This window comes from Melanostigma gelatinosum, assembly GCF_949748355.1.
Source record: "Melanostigma gelatinosum genome assembly, chromosome: 19".
Lineage (NCBI taxonomy): Eukaryota > Metazoa > Chordata > Actinopteri > Perciformes > Zoarcidae > Melanostigma > Melanostigma gelatinosum.
The window spans coordinates 22,688,697-22,704,125 of NC_136652.1; the positions used below are offsets into that span (position 1 = coordinate 22,688,697).

Consider the following 15,429-nt stretch of genomic DNA (forward strand, 5'->3'; position numbering starts at 1 on the left):
TGTGTTACTAACATGTCTGTGGACCAGGAGGAGGTGCTCTGCGTTACTAACGTGTCTGTGGACCAGGAGGAGGTGCTCTGTGTTACTAACATGTCTGTGGACCAGGAGGAGGTGCTCTGTGTTACTAACGTGTCTGTGGACCAGGAGGAGGTGCTCTGCGTTACTAACGTGTCTGTGGACCAGGAGGAGGTGCTCTGCGTTACTAACGTGTCTGTGGACCAGGAGGAGGTGCTCTGTGTTACTAACATGTCTGTGGACCAGGAGGAGGTGCTCTGTGTTACTAACATGTCTGTGGACCAGGAGGAGGTGCTCTGTGTTACTAACATGTCTGTGGACCAGGAGGAGGTGCTCTGTGTTACTAACATGTCTGTGGACCAGGAGGAGGTGCTCTGCGTTACTAACGTGTCTGTGGACCAGGAGGAGGTGCTCTGCGTTACTAACGTGTCTGTGGACCAGGAGGAGGTGCTCTGCGTTACTAACGTGTCTGTGGACCAGGAGGAGGTGCTCTGTGTTACTAACATGTCTGTGGACCAGGAGGAGGTGCTCTATGTTACTAACGTGTGTCTGTGGACCAGGAGGAGGTGCTCTATGTTACTAACATGTCTGTGGACCAGGAGGAGGTGCTCTGTGTTACTAACATGTCTGTGGACCAGGAGGAGGTGCTCTGCGTTACTAACGTGTCTGTGGACCAGGAGGAGGTGCTCTGTGTTACTAACATGTCTGTGGACCAGGAGGAGGTGCTCTGCGTTACTAACGTGTCTGTGGACCAGGAGGAGGTGCTCTGCGTTACTAACATGTCTGTGGACCAGGAGGAGGTGCTCTGTGTTACTAACATGTCTGTGGACCAGGAGGAGGTGCTCTGCGTTACTAACGTGTCTGTGGACCAGGAGGAGGTGCTCTGTGTTACTAACATGTCTGTGGACCAGGAGGAGGTGCTCTGTGTTACTAACGTGTGTCTGTGGACCAGGAGGAGGTGCTCTATGTTACTAACATGTGTCTGTGGACCAGGAGGAGGTGCTCTGTGTTACTAACATGTCTGTGGACCAGGAGGAGGTGCTCTGTGTTACTAACATGTCTGTGGACCAGGAGGAGGTGCTCTGTGTTACTAACATGTCTGTGGACCAGGAGGAGGTGCTCTGCGTTACTAACGTGTCTGTGGACCAGGAGGAGGTGCTCTGCGTTACTAACGTGTCTGTGGACCAGGAGGAGGTGCTCTGCGTTACTAACGTGTCTGTGGACCAGGAGGAGGTGCTCTGTGTTACTAACATGTCTGTGGACCAGGAGGAGGTGCTCTGCGTTACTAACATGTCTGTGGACCAGGAGGAGGTGCTCTGCGTTACTAACGTGTCTGTGGACCAGGAGGAGGTGCTCTGCGTTACTAACGTGTCTGTGGACCAGGAGGAGGTGCTCTGCGTTACTAACATGTCTGTGGACCAGGAGGAGGTGCTCTGTGTTACTAACATGTCTGTGGACCAGGAGGAGGTGCTCTGCGTTACTAACGTGTCTGTGGACCAGGAGGAGGTGCTCTGCGTTACTAACGTGTCTGTGGACCAGGAGGAGGTGCTCTGCGTTACTAACATGTCTGTGGACCAGGAGGAGGTGCTCTGTGTTACTAACATGTCTGTGGACCAGGAGGAGGTGCTCTGTGTTACTAACATGTCTGTGGACCAGGAGGAGGTGCTCTGCGTTACTAACGTGCGTCTGTGTGTTCAGGGTGAGCGATGAGAAGGATGCTCGAGGCTACCTTCAGGCTCTGGCTACCAAGATGACGGAGGAGCTGGAAACACTGCGCAGCTCGAGTCTAGGAACAAGACCTCTGGTAACACACACACACACACACACACACACACACACAGAGAACGTGGAATTCTTTCCCAGACGTCTTGCTGACTCGGGGCTCCCTGGTCAGGAGTAGCACTGTGTTCTTGTTTTTTCATTTCACTTTACCATCTTTGTCTTTTTAGTGTTTGTCTATTACATAAAATCCAAATAAAAATCGACATTGATTCCAGGTTTTATGCAACAAAATAAGGTAAATGACGTGTGTGAATACTTCTGCTGGGCTCTGTAGATGTTCTCCATCAGTACCGCTGACTGTCTCTGCCCCCCCCCTCTCGTAGGACCCCCTGTGGAAGGTGCGTCGCAGTCAGAAGTTGGACATGTCTGCTCGTCTGGAGCTCCAGTCGGCTCTGGATGCTGAGATCAGAGCCAAGCAGCTGGTTCAGGAGGAGCTGCGCAAAGTCAAAGCTGCCAACATCCACCTAGAGAGGTCAGAGGTCACACCGAGAACAACAGCTTCTCCTTCTGTGTTCATCACGTGACCCTTTTGGAGGCCCTGGGCCTCAGGTTGAGAACCACTGTATTAAGAGGTGACACCTGTCTGTCCGTCTGTCTGCAGTAAGCTGAAGGAGTCGGAGGAGAGGAGTCGGGAGATGGGGGAGCAGGTGGAGAGTCTGAAGAAAGACATGGAGGACAGCCGCTCCCGCTTTGACAAAGGTGAGACCACCTGGAGTCCCTCAGGGTTCAGTTCATGGTCCTGTACGTGGTCCCTCAGGTAAAACTAACCAGGTGACCTCATTCAGGTGTTCACCTCTAATCTGGTTCTTTGCAGGTCTGAAGCTTCCAGACTTCCAGGACTCCATATTTGAATATTTCAACACGTCTCCTTTGGCTCCTGACCTCACCTTCAGAGTGAGTCACCTGTCTGTCTCACCTGTCTGTCTGCTCAGTTGTCTCCAGCCTCTTTTCCTTGTGACCTCTAAATACAGTGGTTCTCAACCTGAGGCCCACGGCCTCCAAAAGGGTCACGTGATGATTAAACCTGGGACCAGCTGTTGCTAGGATAATTAGTTTAAAGGTGTCACAAGACAAACAGGATGTGAAACATCTCTTGTTGATGGGGGGGGGGGAATAATCAGAGATACATAAACACTTTCTCTTTCGTGTTATGAACAAAAGTAAATACTGTTAGAATTACAGTTACCAGTGTTGTGATGAGGTTGATCAAACCCTCCAAAGTGAGTGAAAAAAAAATATTTTTACAACTATTTTCTGAAATATTTTGTGAGTTTAATCTCAGAATATTCAAGTTTTTTCCCGTAAAGTTACGACATAAATTTAGTAAATTCAGAGATATTTTTCTCTGAATATTCCTCCCCCTAGTAACAATATTAAAACGCTTATAACTAGGGGTGTAACGGATCACAAACCTCACGGTTCGGTTCGGATCACGGTTCTTGAGTCACGGTTCGGATCATTTTTCGGATCAACAAAGAAAAGGGGAGGAGCCAAATATAACTTTGCTTTCCATTTATTAATTAAAGAACTTCAAGGACACTTAAAGCAAAGAACTTTGGGCTATAGTCTTACATGAAAACACAAATATTGAAGATGTCTAATTTGAAACAAAATGAAATAAATAAATAAAAATAATACATTCAAGAATTCTGTTAAGTTTAAGTGCAACATGAGGTCTGTTGATATCCTCGTCCTTTGAAACAGCCAGTGAGCTGCTTCCACTGTTCACACTGAACTGAACTGCTCAGCAACAACTTGGGTCTGTTTACGTCCTGTCAGGTTATTCAAATACACAATAATGTTACATTACTGTGACATTATTTTCAAAAAGATGAGTATATCTCCATTGTCTGGGAGAGGGTCGACCTTTCTGTGGTGACTGGAATATTATTGGGCCTGTCTAGCTTCACTCTGACACTTCTGTCAGCACCTGAACCAGGTGTGTGTGTGTGTGACTCTCACAGAGGGGGCATGTCTACAGCACCTGAACCAGGTGTGTGTGTGACTCTCACAGAGGGGGCGTGTCTACAGCACCTGAACCAGGTGTGTGTGTGTGACTCTCACAGAGGGGGCGTGTCTACAGCACCTGCCCCAGGTGTGTGTCTGCGTGACTCTCACAGAGGGGGCGTGTCTACAGCACCTGAACCAGGTGTGTGTGTGTGTGACTCTCACAGAGGAGGCGTGTCTACAGCACCTGCCCCAGGTGTGTGTGTGTGTGTGACTCTCACAGAGGAGGCGTGTCTACAGCACCTGAACCAGGTGTGTGTGTGACTCTCACAGAGGGGGCGTGTCTACAGCACCTGAACCAGGTGTGTGTGTGTGTGACTCACACAGAGGAGGCGTGTCTACAGCACCTGCCCCAGGTGTGTGTGTGTGTGTGACTCTCACAGAGGAGGCGTGTCTACAGCACCTGAACCAGGTGTGTGTGTGACTCTCACAGAGGGGGCGTGTCTACAGCACCTGCCCCAGGTGTGTGTGTGTGACTCTCACAGAGGGGGCGTGTCTACAGCACCTGAACCAGGTGTGTGTGTGACTCTCACAGAGGGGGCGTGTCTACAGCACCTGAACCAGGTGTGTGTCTGCGTGACTCTCGCAGAGGGGCGTGTCTACAGCGCCGGACTAAGAATCACTCCGCCGTGGTGAAAGCAGTCTCTACAGTCTTGTCCTTCTCATAGAGGTCTGGAACAGCTTCACACTGAGTGGGTGCGTGAGTGGACGTCGTGTCGTGGCTCAAGCATTTTAACCAGATTTAGAAATCCTTTGTTTTCTACACCGGAGTGTCCCTGTCGCTGACAGACGGGATGGTGTCTCTTCATGTGTGGACATGCCGATGTTTTGCCGTTGTCGTGTGTCTCTCTTTAAATAACGCCGACATACCGTAACACTTTGTCCACCACCCTCATCCGCCATTATACGTTACAGGGGAGACAAAATGTTCCCAAACTTGCGACTTAAATGACGCCGCGGCTTCTCAAGTTCCTCCGCTCGCCATGACTTCACCGTTAAATGCTTCTAAGCTGCTCCGTTCACGTGAACACACTACTGCTTCATATCTGTTCACTGACACTCTGCATTGATATTCGGGGACTTGTTACTTGAAAAGGAACAGCAGCAGTAGAACTTTATTACACACTATGATGATTACACTGTAAAAAAATAAAGAAAAGAAATACTCGATTGATCCGCGGTTCACGAGTGATCCGAACCGTGAGGGGCGATCTGAACGGATCACGGATCGATCCGTGATCCGTGACACCACGACTTACAACGGAAACATATGAAGAGTAGGGGTGTAACGGTTCACAAAACTCACGGTTGGGTTGGGTACGATACAGTGGATGTAATTAATGTAATGTAGTATTGTTACTTACATCTTGGTTACATCTTGTATTGTTACTTACATCTTGCAAAAGAGATGTTTCATCTCAATGGGACTACCTGGTTAAATAAAGGTTTAAAAAAAAAAATAATAATCATTTTATTTTTTAAATTATTTTTTATTCAAACGTGTTCGGTTCGTCATGCGTACCGAACCGTGAGCCGCGTACCGAACGGTTCAATACGAATACGCGTATCGTTACACCCCTAATGAAGAGTACCTGGTATTTAACCCCAGAACTCACCAAGCAGCAGGTTACGTGATGTCACATGATGTCACTTGATGATGATGATGTCACTCAGGTGTAGTCTCTGAAGCTGTTTGTTTCTCTCTGCAACATGGAGGCGTCAGTTTGCTCCTCCACCTCGCTGCTCGCTCTCTGGGAAGACGTAAGTTCATCTGCCATGTTACCCACAATCCCCTGCATACCCTTACCCACAATCCTCCGGGGCAGCTAGCTGTCAGATCTAACCTCAGTTGTTGCTGCTAGCTTTGTGCTAATAGTAGCTAGACTCCTTTAACCCCAATGACCTCACACCTGTTTAGCCACCTTTCACTTGATTGGCTCTCAGGAACAAAAGCGGGTTGTTCAGCCAATCAGCAGACACTAAAGGATCCCATCGCTGAAGATTGTAGCTACATTTTACTGCTATCTGGTGAAATATTAGCTCGTTGGCTACTTGTAGAGCTTTTGACCAAATCCCATGGTCCTCTTCAGTGAAACTACCAGGTCACATCTATTTATTTCAATGAATAAATGAACATCCTGTGGCTCTGGTCTGTAACAGACAGAAGCCTCCACAGGGGGGTGCCACAGAGCTGCTGCAGGAAGGGAATCTGAGTAAAAACTCTCCCTCTTTCTCTAGTTCATGAATCAGTGAAACATATTCATATTATCACTGAGATCTATCCACAATAAGCGTCTATGAAGAAAAACTAATCAGTATCACAGTAATCCAGTGATAGTTGTCTGTACGTCCATATTTCACTGAGCCGGATATAAATGTGATGTATAAATAATGTTTGCAATGAACTATAACCTTTCCTTCACAATGATTTAACGCTGAGCTGTAATTTCAGGAGAACTCAGTGTTTACTTGATAAACTCAGTCATCAGTAGAAACGCAGTTGGACTGAGAGGTTTTCATACATGTTGAAGTGTGTCAACAGTGATGTTCAATGTTTCCTCTCTTTGACGTTGCAGACCGCAGACATAGACTCCACCCCCCTGAAATCAGAGACCACGCCCCCTTCACCCTCCACCACCTCCGAACACGAGGTCAGTCACAAACACGGATCCTCCACGTATGTAATAAGGGCGTCACCATCTCAATTATGAATCAAAGCAGGATGCTCTTTTCTCCCAAGTACTTTTTCTCTTCAATAAAAATCTGGTACCTCGTAGCTTCTGTTTTATACAGGTATTTAAAAATGTAAATGACAGGCCAGAAAAACAAGTTTCAATTGGAAATCGAATGGTGAAGTTGAATTGTGGACTCAGAGAATCGTGACTGATCCTTTACCTGTCCTTACCTGAGTCTTGTCCCGTTTGTTTCAACAGGAACTTAAAGCTGCGTCAGTCCCAGCGAGCCCCTCCCCCACCTACCAGAGCTCAGCACTGACCACACTAAAGGTACACTACTGTTTCCCCAGGTGAGATGTCACCTGTAGGGGGTAGGAATACTAAATAAAGTGTGGTACCAGTGAAGCCTTCGACACGGACAGCTGCGGACACCACGATGGTGTAAGGCAAGGCAAGGCAAGGCAAGTTTATTTGTACAGCACATTTCAACAACAAGGTAATTCAAAGTGCTTCACATAAAACCATTAAAAGCATCAAAACACAAGGCAAAAGAAAAGGAGATTTAAAAACAATTAAAGAAACAGTGTAAGAAATAAAACGCAGTAGTAAAATGCAGAAATGCAGGAAATTGATTAATATATTAATTGAATGTGGTTCAATTAAAGGCAGCAGCAAACAGAAAAGTCTTCAATCTTGATTTAAATGAGCTGAGGGTCTCAGCAGACCTGCAGCTTTCTGGGACTTTGTTCCAGATATGTGGAGCAGAAAAACTGAACGCTGCTTCTCCATGTTTAGTTCTGACTCTGGGAACAGGAAGTAGACCGGTCCCAGACGACCTGAGGGGTCGGGATGGTTCATAAGGTAGCAGCAGATCAGAGATGTATTTTGGCCCTAAACCATTCAGTGCTTTGTAAACCAACAGCAGGATTTTAAAGTCAATTCTTTGTTGGACAGGAAGCCAGTGCAAAGACCTCAGAACTGGAGTGATGTGATCCACCCTCCTGGTCTTAGTGAGGACTCGAGCTGCAGCGTTCTGAATCAGCTGCAGCTTTCTGACGGACTTTTTACAGAGACCTGTAAACACACCGTTACAGTAGTCCAGTCTGCTGAAGATAAATGCGTGGACAAGTTTTTCCAAATCCTGTTGAGACATAAGTCCTCTAATCCTTGATATATTCTTCAGGTGATAGGAGGCTGATTTTGTAATTGTCTTGATATGGCTGTTCAGGTTGAGGTCTGAATCCATAACTACACCTAGATTTCTGGCTTGGTTTGTGGGTTTTAACATCAGTGACTGACGCTGAGCGGTGATTTTCAATTGTTCGTCCTTGGTACCAAAAACAATTACTTCTGTTTTATCTTTGTTTAATTGAAGAAAATTCTGGCACATCCAGTTGTTGGTTTGTTCAATGCAGTTACCCAGCCCTTGTATGGGATTATAGTCCCCTGGTGACATAGTTATGTAGATTTGTGTGTCGTCTGCATAATTATGATAACACACTTTGTTGTTTTCCATAATCTGAGCTAGTGGAAGCATGTAGATGTTGAACAGAAGAGGCCCCAGTATTGAACCTTGGGGAACACCACATGTCATTTTAGTCAGCTCTGATGTGTAATCAGCTACAGACACAAAGTATTCTCGGCCCTTCAAGTAGGATTCAAACCAGTTAAGTGCTGTGCCAGAGAGTCCCACCCAGATGTTTAGTCTTTCTAGGAGTATGGCATGGTCGACCGTGTCGAATGCAGCACTGAGATCTAGTAACACTAAGACTAAGACTTCTGCAATTGTCTATGTTTAAGTGGATGTCGTTGAAAACCTTAACAAGAGCAGTTTCAGTGTAGTGGTTCTGTTCTCACTACCTCCTTGAGTCCGCTTGGAGGATGCGTTACATGTGCAGACGCTTCAAGCATACGTGTGCACAGTCACAACAAAGTGGAGAAACAAAACCTATGCCTACACTCTCTGATGACGGACCTTCGCCAACCCTAGCGGACCCTGGTGGACCTTCGCCAACCCAAGTGGACCCTGATGGACCTGTGCGGACCTTAGCGGACCCTGGTGGACCTGTGCGGACCTTAGCGGACCCTGGTGGAGCTTCGCCAACCCAAGTGGACCCTGGTGGACCTGTGCGGACCCTGGTGGACCTGTGCAGACCCTAGCGGACCCTGGTGGAGCTTCGCCAACCCTAGCGGACCCTGGTGGATCTATGTGGACCCTGGTGGATCTATGCGGACCCTAGTGGCGCTTCGCCAACCCTAGCAGTCCCTGGCGGATATAAGCAGACCCTAGCGGTCCCTGTGGGACGCTAGCGGTACCACTGACCTTAGTGGGACCCTGGCAGAACTAGCAGACCCTTGCAGACCCTGTTGGATGTGGAGTGTAATGTGGGTTTAACACTAGTATCTGTCCAGAGAGATGAGTGGAGTAGTTAACTGGTCCAGATGGACTGCGGTACTTCAGTAATCCAGTCTGCAACGTGATGTTTCTGAATCGTTTACTGGTCTGTTTTCAAACTTTTCTTCCAATAGCATCTTTGTCTTTGTGCGAGTGTCATATTGATCACGTTTGTGTGGTGTGTTCACAGCCCAAAGCTCACCAGCTGAGCATCAAGACCTTCTCCAGTCCGACTCAGTGCACACACTGCACCTCACTGATGGTGGGCCTCCTCAGACAGGGATACGCCTGTGAAGGTACACAACACCTTCTTATTATCTTAATCTCTAAAAATGATGAAACGATTAAGAAGGAAAGTTGTTCCCGGCAGCGGCGTTTCTAGGATTCAAGGAAAGGGGGGGCGGCATGTTTGCGCGTGTCAATTTTCTTTGGGGCGCATTTTGGGCCGCAGATATCGATTGTTCCAGACAGCTCATAGACCGGTTCAATCAGAAACAATGTGATTCTGCTCTGTAGTTCTGCTTGCATTCTGTACATGATCACACAAGAGACAGAATTTCAGGGTCACAGTGAAATTTGACAACACAAATATGAACTTTTCTTAAATAAAGAGAGGGAAATAATTGTCCTGCTTGTAAAGGAAAGACGGATAAACTAGCTTTCATATCCGCGTCACTCCCAAATCCTAACTCTTAAAGGGACGCACACAATGGATGCAGAATGGACCTGACAGGGTCAACTTTTGAGTTGTTCACTTGTTTCATTATGAGCAGAAGGGAATAAGCTTTTGATCAACATTTACATCTATTTTGTCGTCCGTGTAGTTTTTACATACCAGTGATATTTTATGCTCATTTGGACACTATCACAGAGATAAAGATGAATAGTTCAGTGTCAAATATAACAGTCAATGGAGAAAAAAACACACATCTTAATTATCGAATGATGAATATTGTATGATGGGCTGAAATGGAATGAATCTTCTTATATCCATCTGGTCAATGAATTGGATGATATAGCGGTGCAATAGTGTTATGAGGGACACTGACATTTAGCTTTCAGGAGCACTAACTGATTATAAACAACAGCATTTTATAGGGACTGATATTATTGTTTGAAATACTAGAGATATATTTATGCAAAGAATAGAGAGATGTCGATAGTTATTTCTTGTATTTCGAATTTGCTCGTTCACACTCTTGCTCACTGGAGACAGCTTCTAGCAAAATAGCTGGCTAGCTTTCATTTGCCTCAAGTAAACCTGAATTTAAGCAGGTAACAATCGTTAACAACGACAGATATTTTGTATTCTTTAACTACCTGTGCTTACAATGTCACTCCGTGCATCGTTTACTTTGAGCTAAACTCCTTTGCTATAATCCTGGCTGTCGTTGACTAGAGACGTTACTTGGCAGAGTGTGAAAGCCAGCGCAGCAGCCTCCCCAAGGTCCTAGTGCCCGGGGTTTATATCGTTAAGTATGATGATAGGCTGTTGGATTGTAATTTGAAGGGGGAGAAAACATACAAACCAGAACGCACGCAAATATGTAGCATGTTAGTTCTAAATAACTTGTCCATGTGAGAAACAATAGTTTAATTTAATGACGTCACCAAAATAAAAATATATATTGTTTTTTTAAGTTTTATTTTATTTAAAGCCAAAAATGGCAACAGGAAACTACATGCTTTATACACCGATGTACTCCTCCTAGCAGGTAGACCAGATCCAACTGAAATGTTGGGCGACCGTGGCTAAGTGGAGAGCAGGGCCGTTCTTCAATCAGAGGATCGGATGTTCGATCTCCGGCTCCGCTAGTCTCATGTCGATGTGTCCTTGAGCAAGACACTTAACCCCAAAAATTGCTCCCGTAGCTGAGCCTACGGTGTGATAGAACCTGAATTGTCTGCTAAATGACTGTAATGTAATGTTGTCAGACTGTTTGTTTCCTGGTTTGTTTCCATGGCAACGGGTCCTGAAAGGCCACGGACACCACCAGTTAATCTGGTGATAAGATATAGTTATTTGTCCCAGACTAGTCAACACAAAGGTCCTGACTCTGTCTGTCTCTCCTCAGTGTGCTCCTTCATCTGCCATGTTTCCTGTAAAGACCACGCCCCCCTGGTCTGTCCAATCCCACCAGAGCACGCCAAGAGGCCGCAGGGCATCGATGTCCAGAGAGGCATCGGCACCGCCTACAAAGGCTACGTCAGGGTAAGAGATGAGGTCATGAGGTATGGGCACCGCCTACAAAGGCTTCGTCAGGGTAAGAGATGAGGTCATGAGGTATGGGCACCGCCTACAAAGGCTACGTCAGGGTAAGAGATGAGGTCATGAGGTATGGGCACCGCCTACAAAGGCTTCGTCAGGGTAAGAGATGAGGTCATGAGGTATGGGCACCGCCTACAAAGGCTACGTGAGGGTAAGAGATGAGGTCATGAGGTATGGGCACCGCCTACAAAGGCTACGTCAGGGTAAGAGATGAGGTCATGAGGTATGGGCACCGCCTACAAAGGCTACGTCAGGGTAAGAGATGAGGTCATGAGGTATGGGCACCGCCTACAAAGGCTACGTCAGGGTAAGAGATGAGGTCATGAAGTATGGGCACCGCCTACAAAGGCTACGTCAGGGTAAGAGATGAGGTCATGAAGTATGGGCACCGCCTACAAAGGCTACGTCAGGGTAAGAGATGAGGTCATGAGGTATGGGCACCGCCTACAAAGGCTACGTCAGGGTAGGAGATGAGGTCATGAAGTATGGGCACCGCCTACAAAGGCTACGTCAGGGTAAGAGATGAGGTCATGAGGTATGGGCACCGCCTACAAAGGCTACGTCAGGGTAAGAGATGAGGTCATGAAGTATGGGCACCGCCTACAAAGGCTACGTCAGGGTAAGAGATGAGGTCATGAGGTATGGGCACCGCCTACAAAGGCTACGTCAGGGTAAGAGATGAGGTCATGAAGTATGGGCACCGCCTACAAAGGCTACGTCAGGGTAAGAGATGAGGTCATGAGGTATGGGCACCGCCTACAAAGGCTACGTCAGGGTAGGAGATGAGGTCATGAAGTATGGGCACCGCCTACAAAGGCTACGTCAGGGTAGGAGATGAGGTCATGAGGTATGGGCACCGCCTACAAAGGCTACGTCAGGGTAAGAGATGAGGTCATGAAGTATGGGCACCGCCTACAGAGGCTACGTCAGGGTAAGAGATTAGGTCATGAAGTATGGGCACCGCCTACAGAGGCTACGTCAGGGTAAGAGATGAGGTCATGAAGTATGGGCACCGCCTACAAAGGCTACGTCAGGGTAAGAGATGAGGTCATGAAGTATGGGCACCGCCTACAGAGGCTACGTCAGGGTAAGAGATGAGGTCATGAAGTATGGGCACCGCCTACAAAGGCTACGTCAGGGTAAGAGATGAGGTCATGAAGTATGGGCACCGCCTACAAAGGCTACGTCAGGGTAAGAGATGAGGTCATGAAGTATGGGCACCGCCTACAAAGGCTACGTCAGGGTAACTGCTGCCGTCTTTCTTTCAGATCCCAAAGCCCAGCGGCGTGAAGAAGGGCTGGCAGCGAGCCTTCGCTTTGGTCTCTGACTGTAAACTGTTCCTCTACGACGTCCCAGAGGGGAAGTCCACCCAGCCGGGGGTGGGGGCCAGTCTGGTGCTGGATCTCAGGTGACTGTCAGCACTCTGTAGTCTACAGAAGGTTTAGTGTTAGATTTGATCATTCTGGTTTATTAATATTAAGATTACATTGCAGTCAGTTAGTAGACGCTTACAATACAAAGGGACTTATAATTCAGATTCAATCACATTTCTACACCGTAGGGAGCAACGGGAGCAATTTTGGGGTTAAGTGTCTTGCTCAAGGACACATCGACATGCGAGCCAGAGCCGGGGATCGAACCGCCGATCCTCTGATTGAAGGACGGCCCTGCTCTCCACTTAGACACAGTTGCGCAGATAATCCTTTAACTTGTTCTCGTGTGTTCCAGAGACGAGGAGTTTTCCGTCAGCTCCGTCTTGGCGTCGGATGTGATCCACGCCACCAGGAAGGACATCCCCTGCATCTTCCGGGTAGGTAGATCTCCTGTGATCTCTCGCTGTTTGATCTCTGACCTCCATGTGACCCCTATCCTTTGTTTTTGCCACGATCAGGTGACGTCGTCACAGCTGATCGCTCAGCTGTCGGCGGTGTCTCTGCTGGTGCTGGCGGAGAGTGAGGTGGAAAAGAGGAAGTGGGTCCGGATCCTGGAGGGTCTGCAGAGCATCCTGACCAAGAACCTCATGAAGAACCAACAGGTCCACGTCCTGCACGAGGCCTACGACGCCTCGCTGCCCCTCATCAAGACCACGCTGTCTGCTGCTGTGCTTGGTCAGCGACTACGCCTACTACTGATACTACTACTGACACACTGTGTACTGAGTACTGATGAATCCACGTTTCCTGTCCCTACAGACCGGGAGAGGATCGCTCTGGGAACCGAAGACGGACTGTTTGTGGTGGAGGTCACCAGAGACGGTGAGACAGGCAGACATTTGGACATTTGGACTGTTGATAATCGATTCATGTCTCACCTCTCGCTGTCTGTCTGTCTCTCTCTCTCCCTCCAGTGATCGTGCGAGCAGCAGACAGTAAGAAGGTTTGTCAGATCGATCTGATCCCGAAGGAGAAGATCGTCGCTCTGCTCTGTGGTCGGAATCGTCACGTTCACCTCCACCACTGGGGGGCGCTGGAGGGAGCCGAGGGAGCCTTCGACGTCAAGCTGACGGAGACCAAAGGCTGCCAGGCTCTGACCACCGGGGTGCTCCGACCCGGAGGCCCCGCCTGCCTGGTGGCTGCCGTCAAACGTCAGGTCAGGATTCTGGAGGACGGGACCAGGACGGTGAAAACCACCTCGCTGCGGTTCTAACGTTGTGGTTCTGATCCTCCAGGTTCTGTGCTACGAGATCACCCGGGCGAAGCCCCACCATAAGAAGCTGTGGGAGGTGCAGGCTCCGGGCACGGTGCAGTGGTTGGGCATGGTGAGGGAGCGGCTGTGCGTGGGTTATCCTTCGGGCTTCGCTCTGCTGGCCCTGCAGGGGGAGTCGTCCCCCATCAGCTTGGTGAGCCCGGCCGACCTGTCGCTGGCCTTCCTGGCCCAGCAGCCCCTGGACGCCCTGCACGCCCTGGAGGTGGGATCCACCGAGTCGCTGCTCTGCTTCAGCCAGCTCGGCATCTATGTGGACGGACAGGGCCGCCGGTCCAGAACCCAGGAGCTGATGTGGCCCGCCACACCGCTGGCATGCAGTACGTTACTTACACCAGTTCATAGACCGTCACCTGATGTGGAACCAGGTTCTAGGTATTCATCAACACCTGTCTGTCTCTCCAGGCTCCAACTCCTCCCACCTGACGGTCTACAGTGAATACGGACTCGACGTCTTCGATATTCACACTGCAGAGTGGGTCCAGACCATCTCCCTCCGCAAGGTAACCAATCGCAGCTCGGCACTGCTGGGAACCGGCCAATCGCAGTGTAGCAGCAGTCAATGACATCACAGTCTCTGTCCTCAGATCCGCCCTCTGAATGTTGAAGGAACCTTAAACCTGCTGAGCTCAGAACCTCCTCGTCTGATCTACTTCAGCAACACCTCGTCAGGTAAGGACTCACCTGGACCTGTCTCACTCCTTCAGGGTCCTGAAGCTCAGCCATCTCTACCTGTCTGTCCTCAGAGGGAGACCTTACCATCCCGGAGACGTCGGACCAGAGCAGGAAGTTAATGGTTCGAACGCGCAGCAAGAGGAAGTTCCTGTTTAAGGTTCCAGAGGAGGAGCGGCTTCAGCAGAGGAGGTGACTCTTTCGTTCAAGTGTATTAATCATTGTGTGTAATGAATGTGTATTAATGTGTTATTGTGTGTGTTGTTTTAGGGAGATGCTCAGGGATCCGGAGCTCAGATCAAAGATGATTTCTAATCCCACAAACTTTAACCACGTGGCCCACATGGGACCAGGAGACGGCATGCAGGTCCTCATGGACCTCCCTCTGGTAACTCCTCCTCCCTGCTCCACCGTCTCCTCCTGCCGGCATGTTCTCCCTCAGCTCCTCTCCCCTCCGACAGCTCTGTCCATCACACTGACTCCTCTCTTCTCTCCTCCCCCGGTCTCACCTTCCTCCTCCCCCCTGATCTTCAGGTTGGTGATGTCATCTCCCTCTCCCCCTCTCCCTCCCCCTCCCCCTCCTCCTTCCGTCACTCCCTCATCTCTCCCCCCTCCAACTTTGAGCATGTCTATCACATGACGTCGGCGTCGGCCGGCGCCTTCTTGCAGAAAGACGCCTCCTCTTCCTCCTCTTCCCAGCAGAGCCTCCTGCAGCCTTCCTCCTCCTCCTCCTCCTCTCCCTCAACCTCCTCTCTGGGAATGGTAGGCCAGCTTCTCTCTGTCTCCCTCACCCCTGCTCTCCTCTCCTTCACTTGACCACTTGTCTCCTGCCTGGTCTACAGTGGTCTCCCGTGTGGTGGCCTGTTCTTCGTTCTTCTATACTCGCACGTTAAACCGTCCAAATGATGAAT

General features: G+C 49.0%; 1 protein-coding gene across 2 annotated transcripts in view; it reads left to right on the top strand.

Moving 5' to 3' along the window:
- The window catches only part of cdc42bpb (CDC42 binding protein kinase beta (DMPK-like)), a 53,868-nt gene that overhangs the window by 24,252 nt on the left and 14,187 nt on the right, over positions 1-15,429 (top strand). The window contains exons 17-35 of one of the 2 annotated variants that reach the window (XM_079290771.1): positions 1,714-1,819; positions 2,121-2,269; positions 2,399-2,496; positions 2,612-2,691; positions 5,521-5,565; positions 6,381-6,455; positions 6,738-6,809; positions 9,065-9,170; positions 10,950-11,086; positions 12,412-12,551; positions 12,872-12,953; positions 13,035-13,251; positions 13,336-13,398; positions 13,491-13,732; positions 13,812-14,166; positions 14,252-14,349; positions 14,434-14,518; positions 14,593-14,710; positions 14,789-14,906. In XM_079290771.1, the coding sequence (XP_079146897.1) occupies positions 1,714-1,819; positions 2,121-2,269; positions 2,399-2,496; positions 2,612-2,691; positions 5,521-5,565; positions 6,381-6,455; positions 6,738-6,809; positions 9,065-9,170; positions 10,950-11,086; positions 12,412-12,551; positions 12,872-12,953; positions 13,035-13,251; positions 13,336-13,398; positions 13,491-13,732; positions 13,812-14,166; positions 14,252-14,349; positions 14,434-14,518; positions 14,593-14,710; positions 14,789-14,906 (2,386 nt within the window). The remainder of the gene's footprint in view (positions 1-1,713; positions 1,820-2,120; positions 2,270-2,398; positions 2,497-2,611; positions 2,692-5,520; positions 5,566-6,380; positions 6,456-6,737; positions 6,810-9,064; positions 9,171-10,949; positions 11,087-12,411; positions 12,552-12,871; positions 12,954-13,034; positions 13,252-13,335; positions 13,399-13,490; positions 13,733-13,811; positions 14,167-14,251; positions 14,350-14,433; positions 14,519-14,592; positions 14,711-14,788; positions 14,907-15,429) is intronic. The other variant, XM_079290772.1, reaches the window with a different exon arrangement.